We start from the raw sequence: 12,902 nt of genomic DNA, 5'->3' as shown, positions 1-12,902 counted from the left end.
ATAAAATGTAATATACTTCATGATTCAATCTGTGTAATATTCTTGAAATGATAAAATTATAGAAATGCAGAACAAATTGGTTGTTGTCAAGAGATAGATACAGGCTGAAGCAGAAAGTAGGAGGGTGAATTACATTGAAAATGTGGAATTGTGGTGATATTCTGTATCTAAACTGATAAATATCCATATCTTGAACATAACATCATGAAGTTCATCTGTCTAAGACAATCATGGTAGAAGAATGTGTTCTCTTTCCACTTGAAGGTCTCCCACTTTCTGTACATTTTCAGGAGAGTAAAAGGCCCCTGGATTCAGCAAACTATTCCTAACAGAAAATTGCCTGTCTATACTTAGTCTTTATTCTGAGAAGCATTTTTTCTTCTTTTTATCTTCTTCTTCCTTGCTGTTCTGTTTAGTTCTAGTTATTCAGCTTACTGTGATTACTAGGCTTCCTTCTTTATTGTGTACATACTTAATTCCAGCTATATTTTGACTCAATTTTCTATTTCTCAATAGATCTAGGTATTTTTAGTTTTAGTGTTATTATTTTATACATATATATTACTTTCTTTTCTGAATTTAGGTCTTAATTTTCTTCCTTCTGTTCCTTTTCTATATCACACTATTCTTTTTTTTTAAATTATCAAACTGAATTACAGAGAGGTTACAGTTTCATACACTAGGCATTGGATATATTTCTTGTACTGTTTGTTACCTCGTCCCTCATTCCCTCCCCCCCTCTTCCCTCTTTCCCTCCGCCCCCATGAGTTGTTCAGTTGTTCAGTTCATTTATACCAAACAGTTTTGCAAGTATTGCTTTTGTAGTTGTTTGTCTTTTTTTACCCTGTGTCTCTTGATTTTGGTATTCCCTTCCAATTTCCTAGTTCTAATACCAGTATACCCAGTTTCCAATATACTCAGATAGGGTACAGAGAGTGTAGGTATAACCACAGGAATATATCACACTATTCTTATTTGCCCCTCCATTTATGTTTCACTATTATCTCTTAATCTTGTTTTTAATTTCTCCATAACCAGTTTTTCCTTTATTTCCTTTATTTCTGGTTCTTTGCTCCTTCTTTATTTTCTTTAACCCACTGATATCTAGTTTGTCTGTGAGCTAGACTCTATTTGTATCCATTTTTTCTTTAAGTGGCTCATTGTGTTATCCTTTTGTTTCTGATTGCTTTATTGCTCACAACAGATTTGGTCACTGATCCTAACTATATATAATCCCCACTCCTGAACCACAATAACTTTCCCAAACAAAGAAACGTAAAGATAGATAGGGGAATACTAATATATGATTTTGAACCTCTAAGATCTGTGCAATTACAGGGTTCAAGGTTGTTTTTCCTCTTAAAATTGTGTTCTGTTGTGGTTTGTTATTTGCTTTTGTTTCCCAAAAAGAGAGGTAGAGAGGAAATACCTATCTATGATTTGAACCTCTAAATTCTGTGCAACTACAGGGCTCAAGGTTGGTGTCTTAAAATAGTGTCCTGTTATGGTAGTCTTAAAATAGTGTTCTGTGTTGGATTTCCTTTCATTTCCAAATGGGCAGAACAAACCATAGAAACATAAGAAAAAAGGCAAGTCAAGAAAATTCAACTTCCACTCAAAATAAACAGGAGACAGAGCAGTCCATGAAAAACCTAGAGGATAGTTCTCAAAATGCTGTAAAAACACTACTGGTAATAATGCTTAATGAAAAGATTGAAAGCCTGCATGTGGCCATGCAGAGCATGATGAGGCTAGCCAAAGATTAATATATGAATTCATGGAATCCAAAAACAGAAATTTGAATGAATTCCAACAGAAAGAAAGGGAATCTAGTGAAAATAAAGCTACTAGGCTAAAGGATTTGAGAGAGAACATTGAAAATCAAATCAAGGAGGTAAAGATGTCCATTCACGATCTAAAACAAAGCTTCAATAAAGAAATTGAAGCCAACAAAAATGACCAATTAGAACTTAGGAAAATAAAAAACAAAGTAGAAAATCTTCACAGTAGATTAGACAACACAGAAGTTAGAATCTCTGGAATTGAAGATACTCTAAGCTTTACAGAGAAAGCACGAACAATTATTCAAAACAAATCCAAGAAGCAATATAGATCCCTATAAATCTATGGATGTCTAATATTTGATAAGGGAACCAAAAACACAAGATAGAAGGAAGACAGTCTCTTCAACAAATGGTGCTAGCAGAATTGGCTATATGTATGTAAAAAAACTGAAAATAAATCCTTATGTATATCACCCTGCATCAGAATCAATTCTAAATTGATCAAAGACCTCAATGTAAGACCAGATAGACTGAAAATATTACAAGAAGGAAGAGGGGAAACATTAAGGCTCCTTGGCACAGATCAAAACATCCTAAGTAAAGATCCAGGATCACAACAAATCAAAGAAAGGCTGGGCAAATGGGATTGCATACCAAAATCGAGAGACACAGGGTAAAAAAGACAAACAACTACAAAAGCGATACTTGCAAAACTGTTTGGTGTAAGTGAACTGAACACCTCATGGGGGAAGGGAAAGGGGGAGGAGGGAGGGGGAAATGAGGGACGAGGTAACAAACAGTACAAGAAATGAATCCAATGCCTAACGTATGAAACTGTAACCTCTCTGTACATCAGTTTGATAATAAAAATTTGAAAAAAAAAGTTATTAGCCAAACTAAAGAAAAATAAATGAATAAACTGAAGAGTTTCTGCATTGCAAAAAACATAGCTAGCAGGATAAAGAGAAAGCCCACACGATAGGAGATCTTGCATTAGACAAGGGCCTCATATCTAAAATATACTCAGAGGTCAAAAAACTAAACCTTCCAAAAACAAATCACCAAAAGAAACAACCTCCCTATTAATAGGTAGGTTAAAGACATAAAAAGAGACTTCTCAGAAGAGGAAATAAAGATGGCCAATAGATATATGAAGAAATGTTTAACATCTCTAGCCATAAAAAAATGCAAATCAAAACTACATTGAGATTTCACTTCACTCCAGTTAGAATGGCCATTATCAAGAAAAAAATAGTAATAACAGATGCTGGCAGCGTTGTGGCCAAAGGGAATGCTACTACATTGTTGGTGTGAATGTAAACTTGCTCAACAACCCTTGAAAGTAGTATGGAGGTTCCTCAAAAGACTAAACATAGAGCTCTGCTATGATTCAGCAGTCCCAATCCTGGGCATTTACTTAATGACCACAAACAAAGCCACATTAAAGCAACCAGGGCAACTATGTTCATTGCGGCCTTATTTAACATGACTAAGAAGCTCCTCAGGGGATAAATGGATCAAGAAGTATATATATATATACACAATGGAATTCTATGCTTCCATCAGAAAGAATAGCATCACTCCATTCATAAGAAAATGGAAAGACGTGCAAAAATCATATTAAATAATGTAAGCCAGTCAGTCCCAAAGAAACATAGGCTCCATGGTTTCCATCATTTATAATAATTAGAATATGCCTGGGATAGTTCTAGCAGAGGATCACAGTAGCCCAGTACTTATATACATATGACCATATAAAATGATGCTACTCAAATGAACTCCATGATATCAAAACAAGAGGGTTGTTGTTTTTCTTTTGTGCGTGTGTGTACTGTTTTCAGTTATTTCTTTTTTCTTTTGTTTTCCTTTCCCTCTGGCTCATTTTCTTAAAAATTGGATTCCTCAATTCTCAGTAACCAGAAGCAAGAAATAACTACAGAGAATACAGGCTTTGCTACTGAAGAGATACAACACTGTCCAGGATAGACTACAGAAGATGAAGTACAGTAAATGCAAAAGTACTGGAGTGGTACCCATTATTGCTGATGTCCAGCAGGCTGCTCAGGGTAAGAGTAGGGTCGAGGAAGGCAGTTTGGATGGCATTATGAAGCACTAAAAGAGAAGTCTCCATGCAAGATTTTACAGTTCAGTGGGGGTGCTCATCACATAGCACAGATAGAGAAGTTTCATGCATTATTCTGAAAAGCATAATTGGTATGCTTCCTGTTCTTTAAATTGATAATGGCTTTCTAACTAGTAATGTGGTAGATCTTGATAAATTTCCTGTGTGTATTAGAAATAAGCATCATCATTATTAGTGAACCTAAGATGTTTTATTTCATTCACAAGCAATATATTGATAGAACTATTCAATGATACTATTAATTATTTTAGACATTTGCATCTGTCAGTTTCTGAAAGAACAATACAATTCTAGTAATAGATTCATCTATTATTTCTTTCCCATCAGTATTTCTTTCCTATAAGATTCTTAGTTAACCAATTGTTAATCACATCTATATTCAGGATTGCTATGTCTTCTCAAAGGCTTGGAGTCGATATCATGAGGTAATAAAATGGGACATTATGCTTGGTACCAGAAGTTCTAACACTTTAACCATACCTCAAATTTTTTCCATTTGTTTTGTGTCAGATACTTCTGATTTTTCCCAGGTAACCTGAAATGCGGTCCTCCTAAATAGGCTCCCTGAATAGTGGATGAAAGATGTATGCACAGACGTGCATGAACAAGGTTTTCCTGGTTGCTGTTTATATTTTCTGTCCTTTTGGTCTTATTCATTTAAAATGTCTTTGGAAGAATAAGGGGAGCAGAGAAACTGAGGGACAAAGACTGAATATAGCAGTAATACTTACTACACACTATGTTGAAAATGAACAATACTAACTGTGGGTGGGAATAGGAGGGAAAAATTGGAAGAAGGAAGTGCAGGATGACATTGTCCAAAAAGAAACTCCTTTCCTGAGTTTTGTACTTGTAAACATTATCTATATCGTCAATATAATAACAATAAAAATATTTTAAAAAACTAAACCACAATGTGGAAATATGTTTTGGAGGATGGGCAACAGGGGGGTGTCACAAAATGGATGGAGGAAAATGAGCAAATGTAGTTATTATATTTAAAGTACATTATGTAAAAAAGGAACTATGCAGCTAGACAGTGGTGCTCATGCCTATAATCCTAGATACTCAGGAGGCTGTGATCTGTGGATAATGGCTCAAAGCCACACCATGCAGGAAAGTCCGTGAGATTCTAGGCAAACCAATGCAACAGCAATACAAGACAATATGCTGTAAACCAACTGTACAACTCAGGTGGGAAGGAATTGGGAAGAAGGGAAGGTGGGAGAAAAATGAGAGAGGATGTAACAAGTTTGACAAGAAATGTACTCATGGGCTGGGGATATAGCCTAGTGGCAAGAGTGCCTGCCTCGGATACACGAGGCCCTAGGTTCGATTCCCCAGCACCACATATACAGAAAACGGCCAGAAGCGGCGCTGTGGCTCAAGTGGCAGAGTGCTAGCCTTGAGCGGGAAGAAGCCAGGGACAGTGCTCAGGCACTGAGTCCAAGGCCCAGGACTGGCCAAAAAAAAAAAAAAAGAAATGTACTCACTACCTTACGTATGTAACTGTAACCCCTCTGTATATCACCTTGACGATAATTTTTTTTTAAACATAGCAAAAAAAAAAAAAATTAACCACCAGAACAAGAGAGGTGAAGCTGCGGCTCAAAGTGGTAAAGGGCTAGCCTTGAGAAAAAGAACCCAACCCTGAAAAATTAAATTAAATATGTAACTTGAGGGTGGGGAGAAGAGACGGAAAATAGCAGAGAATGAAGTAAGGATGACATTGGCCAAGAAGCATTGCAATCAAAATCCCACTTATGAAATTTTAACTCCTTGGTAATCTACATAATAGTAACAATAAAATAATTTTGACTCCAACCTGGGTGCCAGTACCACACACCTATAATCGTAGCTATTCAGGGAACTAAGATCTGGATCACAGTTCAAAACTACCCGAGTTAGGAAAGGGCATAAGAATTTTATCTCCAATCAATCACCCAAAAAGCTGTAAGTGGAGATCTAGATCAAGTGATAGAATACTAGCTTTGAGAAAAAAAAGGCTCAGAGAATGCTCAGGTCATGAGTTCAAGTGCTAGCACCGACACACAAAAAAAAAAATCAACTCTAAAAACACTGTGATAGGGTTGATATTTGCAGTATGCACATAAATTTCACTTCTATTGTGCATAAACCATGAATATAAAAAAGCCAAGCTAGTGCTGTATCCCTAAACTAGCCATCAAAACTATACTATCATGAGATACAAGTTGAATTCTTTATAGCCTAGTGCATGTGGGATAGAAATGTAAGAAGATCTGAAAGATAGAATGGGAGATGAAATACAAGTTTGTATGCCGTTGTGTGTGAATGGAAGAAAGCAAGAAGGAAGGAGGGAGAGAGAGAGGGACAGATGGAAGGAGGGAAGAAGGGAGGGAGGGAGGGAGGGAGGAAGGGAGGGAGAGAGGGAGGGATGGAGGAAAGAAAGAAGGTAGGAAAGAAGGAAGGAAAGAAGGAAGGGAAATAAAGTTAAATGAGATGTTAAGAATAGGAAGAAACAACCTATGGAGAATGGGATTGTGAGATTCATAGAGCCTATAACTTGGAAACATTTCTTTCATTTGAAATAAAACTATACTTATGAATGCCTTTTGCCTATGATGAACACTGAAACAGCAAGTGCTCTCAGCCCAGGATGCACTTTGGATGGCAAAAGCCCAGTGATGCACTTTAATACTGAGTTATAAGAAACCAAAATGCATGATAAAATCACTTGATATTCCTACCTAAATTTAAAGTTGGCAATTGAAAGAAAGAACAGCATTTACTTAAAGGAAAGTGGTCAAAATGAGATGAGATGATAGAAGCAGATTTGGGTGTGAAAATCTGGTAGATGCCAAGAAATATCTCAGTGAAGGATCATGATTCGGATGGCTCTGGTCTCTAATTTGTCTTTCAGTTCATGTACAGAAAATCAGTCGGCATGTCTACAGGCTTCATAAGCTTCATTTGATTACAAGTTTCCACTAGCTCTTCCTATCTCTTGAATTTTAGAACAAAGAAGTGGACTCTGTTATTGCTCAGCCTGAGAAAAGCTCTTGCTCTCCACTACAGGTCACATCTGCAGCTCTGAACAGGAAAATGGGAGAAAGGTAAGGAGTTATTCCAGGAACATCGAGATATCTAGTTATGACATTTGCTCTGACTTCATACCCCCATGTTTCCAGTATCAGATGCTTTATTCAGAGAGTTATGGGAAAAGCCAGACACAGAAACTTCCTTCTGAAAATTGAGTGCTGGTGTGCTCTGAAAGTGTAAAATGATGTTAACCAGATTTTCTTGCTTTACAAATTCCATTTCTTTATTTTCCCTTGCTTTCAGGGGCACCAATGGAGCAATTCTGGATGTGGAACAAGCAAAACCAGCCTTGATAACAGAAGGGACAGGGATGTATGACAATATCCACACCTATCATAGAACTTGTGTCACAGAGATGACAGTTATCGGGTGGTTGAGTGTCATTATTGATGTGATTGGACTGGCAGGAAATGCAGCTGTGATCTGGCTCCTGGGCTTCCGGATGCACAGAAATGCCATCTCAGTTTACATCCTAAACCTGGCTGTGGCTGATTTCCTCTACCTATGCTTTCAACTTGTGGATTCCCTGCAAGAACTTAACACCTATTTCCCTGCTAGTATTGAAATCTATCACTTTGATGTCTTCCACTTTGTGTTTTACTATTCTTATATCACAGGCCTGAGTTTCCTCAGTGTTATTAGCCTGGAGCGCTGCCTGTCTGTCCTGTGTCCCATCTGGTACCGGTGCCGCCGCCCAAGACATGCATCATTCGTCATGTGTGTGCTGGTCTGGGTACTATCATTTCCATTTCCTTTTTTACTATCTCATTACTGTCTAGATTGGTACACCCCTTCTGATTGGAACTGCTGTCTGTTATTTAGACTGTCTACTTCTGGATACTTACTACTTCTATTTGTGATTCTCTCAGGGTCCAACCTGGCTCTGACTATAAGGATGTTCTGTGGCTCTCGTCATATGTCACTGACCAGATTGTATGTGACCGTCCTGCTCACAGTGCTGGTCTTCATCTTCTGTGGCCTGCCCTATAGCATTGGCCACTGCCTAATAGGTGTGATTTATAGTGATGTCTATTACTATTCCTGTTACCTTTTTAAGCTTTTATTCTTACTAACCTCTGTTAACAGCTGTGCCAACCCCATTATTTACTTCTTTGTTGGCTCCTTCAGGCAGTGGCAGAGGCAGAACCTTCAGCGGGTTCTGCAGAGGGCTCTGCAGGACACTCCTGAAGACAATGAATGTGGAGGCAGCCTTTCTCAGGGGACCCTGGAGTTGTCAGGAAGCAGATTGGCATAATGAAAAGCAACTTATGCCCTGGTCTTTAGATGTGGCTTTGTGAGTGAATCTGGCCATAGCACAATTGAGAGTTTTCTGCCCTTGTCTCAGTCCATGTCTCAGTAATTCCTTAGTATATTCAAATAAATGCACTTATTTCAGTTTTTCCAGCTTTGAACAGATACCATTACTGTGAAAGAAGAATACCTACATTACTCTATGTAAACAAAGTTCTGTTATCTTTCCTAATATTTCTTTAATCAGTACTTTTTCATTTCAGTTTCACATCAATAGAGAGAATTCTCCTAAACACCACAAAACCCTGTTTAAAATTGTCTTAATAGTCGTAGTTTTTAAGATTTTTAATTTTCTCTCTCATTCCTATGGGAATCATAATCTGCACTATGTTTAAAGCATTGCTGCTGTAGTTAAGTGATTCATGAGAGAATGAGCCCATACTTCATTCAATGATTGGACTTTTGGGGATATGATGTCCTTGAAGACATACTCTCCCTAAATATAAAAAGTCCTATTTGTTTCTATAAAGATTGCTGGAGACATTTGTTTTTGATAAGTTGACAAGTTGTTCTTTGATTCGGGTAATAAGATGCATGTCCTTTAGTTTTGTAAACAACTGTTAATTTTAATTCTTTTTCATATTTTTATTTTAAAGGTGATAAACAAGGGGGCTACAGTTACAAAAATAATGGGTACATTTCTTTTGAAACACTGATACCCCCTCCTCATGTTTGCTACTTACCACTCTCCACAACCCTCCTCCAACATTGTGTCTTGTCAGTATCATTGTTGCATTAGTTCATTATTTGTTGTGCTATTTCTGTGATTCCTTTATCCTTCCACGGATCAGATAAGCTGATATGCAAGAAAAATGGCACGGAAAACTAAACCAGAAAGGAAAAATAGAAATAAATGCTTACAGGATAAAGAACCTCTCTTTAATTCTTAAAGTTCATTTTGATACACTCATTTTATATTTTCCTATGTACTTAGTCATTGGGCTATTCTGATCCCTCCCAAGAATATCATAGACATAGTCTACCTATTACAAATGAGGGAAAATATGCAACCTATATTTCTTTGGGTCTGACTTTCTTCGTTTAATATTAATTTTAATTCTTACTTGGCGCAATCTAAAGTCTAGAAACATGTGGGACAAGTCCCAGTTGAACATTCATTGCAACGCCAGTATTAATTTCAAGGTAAAAGAATGTTGGAAACCATTTATGAATAGTTAATGTAACTATTGGATTTTTAGAAGACATTGTAAACTGAAGGATTTTACATCAATTTTTGGCTATGTATTTATCTTGATTTAATTGTCAGCACCTCCGGGAGCAGAACTAAAAGAATTTATTCACTGGATTTAGCCCATTGATAAGACTACCTAGTATGTTCAAGGGCATAAGTCAAATCCTGCTACACTAAACCAAACAAACAACAAATAAAGCAACTGAACCATCTCTACCAATATCGACTGTGATCAGTTCAATTAGGGTCCAAACAGATCTAACTTGAAAAAACAGGATAGTAACTTACACGTTTGTTTTGCCTTGTCTGTTCGACCTTTCTCTCAGAGTCCAGTTTTCAGCCTTCTGAGTTCTGAAGAGATAGCATTTCAATCTCTTTGCTCCCTAGTACTATGATCATCCCAATCTAAAAAAAGCATAGGCCTGTTTTGTAGCATCTTTGGATTTGAGTCACATGAATATATTCATTTTACAAAACTGATTAAACTGTATACATATAATTCATGCATAACCATCTTTAATTTTTATATTTACTTTAAAGCATAGAAATTATGCATACTTTTGGAGTACAATATGATGGTTGGATATAAGTATAATTGTGCAATGTTTAAATTAGGCTAAACATATCAGGCTCAGGCTTATTACTTTGTTAGGATGAAAAGTTTTTTAAAAACTTTAACTTTGTGAAATGTAAAGTGCGTTATTGTTATCTATAGACATACTATGAAATTGTACACTAGAACTTCTTGCATCTATCTAGTGATAACTTAGTATAGTTTGATCACCTTTTTTTCTGATTCCTTCCTCCATACACTATCCCCAAACTCTGATAATCAGTTTTTCTCTTTTCAACTTCAATGAGACCTAATATTTCACATTTCACTGCTATCTTTCTGTCCCAGGTTTATTGAACTTCACATAATAATCCCAAATTATGCCATACTTTTGAATAACAAGATTTCATTCATTTTATAGCTGAATTTTTATGGCCAAATATACACATTTGTATGTATATGTGTATATATGAATACACACATAAAATATGGATGCATATATACTGATGTTACTTTTAATATATTTTTATTATCTTTAAATGATTGTACAAAGAAGTTGCCATTCAATAGAGCAGTTTATGAAAACAATGCATCTTGATCAATGTCACCCCTTTCAACATTCTCCCCAATTCCTCTCTCAACCCCTTTCCTCACTTTTCTTAATTTTGTGGCCAATGCATTGAATTTTATGCTTGCATTCTCTCCTACTTCTTCTCCTCATTTCTCACCTTCCTTTCTTTGATCCCACTCCTCATTCTTATTCATCTATCAGTTGGTAGACACTTACATTGTTTTCATTACCTGGATGTTATAAATAGCTTCAATAAGTATGTGGATGCAAATGTCATTTCAAGTTATGAATTTCATTTCCTTTAGATACATCCTACTACTGAGATTTCTAGATCATAGGCTAGTTTTATTTTTAATGGTTTGTAAAACTTCATATATTATTTTCCAGAATTTACTAATTTAGATTTCCAACAACAGGATTATGAAAAACTATTTATATGATCATATAAAATGGCATTGATCAAAAGTAACTCCATGAAATAGAAACAAGAAGTTTTTGGTGTTTAATTTTATCCTTTGTGTCTTTTTTTTTTATTCTGTATCTTTTTGTCTTGTATGTGAATTTATCTATTTGGGTTTTTCCCCTCTAAGTCTCTGTTACTGTAAACAAAGATAATTTTACCTTTTTCCTTTAAGTTTCAATTCCTCAACTCTCAGTAATCAAAATAAGAGATATTTATACATTTTATGTTATTGCATCTGTAAGTTACTGAAAGAATGATGCAATTCTTATAGTAGACACACTGATTATTTCTTACCTGTGATTATTTCTTTCCTATCAGATCCTTGGATTACCAATTGTTAGTCACATCTACATGTAGGATTGATATGTTTTCTCAAATGATTGTACTCTCTATCATGAGATAATACAGTTGTACCTTATGTTTCCCAACATGACCTCTACTCCTTTAGCCATACTTCAAACATTTTTTCTTTTGTTTTGTTTCTCCTACCTAGGCTTTCTGAACAGTGGGATTAAATATGTGTGCCTTCATGCACAGGTGTTTTCATGACAAGAGAAAAAGATCTTCTTTCTTCTTACATATACAGGCTCTCCAAAAAACCACACACAGTTTTCACATTGTTAGTCATGTGGTAAGAAGAACCTCTTAAGACAAACTAAGTTGCAGGAAAGGGGAATCGATTGAGGTAAGGATAGGCAGATGTTGAGAGACATGGAAAGTATCACTACATGTTTTGTTCCATTCAGGGTGTCTCGTGAAGCACATGACTCACTGGATTCTACTATCTCATTTGCCAGTTAAGTCTCAGGACAGGAAATCACAAGGCTGTGCTATGTCAAAGCAGACAACCCAGCAATAAGGTTCATTGGTAATCAGGACCTCTCCAGGACATGGAAATGTCCTTTGGAGATTATCAACTCGGGAACTTCTTCACTTTAGCATAGAGCAACTCACTGCCTCTGAATCAAAAACATCTGGAAGGTAAGACTTCAAGGACAGCTTGAAAAGTTATCTCTCTCCTGTTATGTCTCTCCTCTGGAGTCCAAATCTCCATCTCTTCTCCTTGGGACAAAACTTCCTGTTAACAGTGGGTTTCAGCAGGAAGAGACAGGAGATAGGATGTTGCCCCTGAAATCTTTGGGTCCTGGAGGACTGACTCTGACACATTTTAAAGCAATGATCTAGGAATTTCTTCTGGTAAAATTCTAATACTGTATTGAATAAACACCAGGAAAGATTGTATGTATTCTCTCTCTTTCTTTCCTATGCTATCTGTGTTTCATGCATGTTTGAGTGTGCACATATTATCTTTGTGACAGCTATGAGGCATGCCTCTCTGGTCTGCTACATCTTGCCAACAATGAATAAATCCATGAGTCCAAATAAGTCTTTTCTCTCTTATGTGATTTTGTGGGTGTTTTTTTTTCACACCAGCAAAATGTTAAGATAATAACCTGTTATATTTTGGGTTCTACCTGAAAGAATTTAAGCTTTCCTCTCTTCATTTGAAGTCTACATGTTTCCTTAAGAATGAAATGAGGTGAGTTGTTGTTGTTGTTGTTGTTTTTCCAGAGCTGAGGACCAAACTCAGGGCCTTGCACTTGCCAGGCAAGTGTTCTTCTGCTGAGCTAAATCCCCAAGCCCTGAAATGAGGTTTTCATATGCAGTATTTACTTGGGTCTTGTGTGTATTTGGGTTTTTGTTTATGTCTTTCATTCTTTGTTTGCTGAGGCTGGTACTAGGGCTTGAACCAAGGACCTTGTGCTTTTTCTCAGCTCATTGTTGGCACTCTGCCACTTAACAC

General features: G+C 36.4%; 1 protein-coding gene across 1 annotated transcript; it reads left to right on the top strand.

Annotated features, from left to right (window-relative positions):
• The first annotated feature begins 3,780 nt into the window (after positions 1 to 3,780).
• LOC125362458 (mas-related G-protein coupled receptor member X2-like) lies at positions 3,781 to 8,263 on the top strand. Its single transcript, XM_048361302.1, has 4 exons — positions 3,781 to 3,850; positions 4,438 to 4,457; positions 6,925 to 7,022; positions 7,252 to 8,263. The coding sequence occupies exons 1-4, from the start codon at positions 3,781 to 3,783 to the stop codon at positions 8,261 to 8,263; spliced, it is 1,200 nt and encodes a 399-aa protein (XP_048217259.1).
• The last annotated feature ends 4,639 nt before the right edge of the window (positions 8,264 to 12,902 follow it).

The sequence above is a fragment of the Perognathus longimembris genome, chromosome 13 (genome assembly GCF_023159225.1).
Source record: "Perognathus longimembris pacificus isolate PPM17 chromosome 13, ASM2315922v1, whole genome shotgun sequence".
Classification (NCBI taxonomy): Eukaryota; Metazoa; Chordata; class Mammalia; order Rodentia; family Heteromyidae; genus Perognathus; species Perognathus longimembris.
This window is presented reverse-complemented; position numbering and strand designations above follow the sequence as displayed.

Bases quoted from the DNA above. Each gene is read 5' to 3' on its own strand.
- LOC125362458 (XM_048361302.1), top strand. From the start codon at position 3,781: ATGAAGTACAGTAAATGCAAAAGTACTGGAGTGGTACCCATTATTGCT. The intron at 3,851-4,437 runs GTAAGAGTAGGG...GTTTTGTGTCAG, and splicing joins TGTCCAGCAGGCTGCTCAGG to ATACTTCTGATTTTTCCCAG. The intron at 7,023-7,251 runs GTAAGGAGTTAT...CCTTGCTTTCAG, and splicing joins AACAGGAAAATGGGAGAAAG to GGGCACCAATGGAGCAATTC.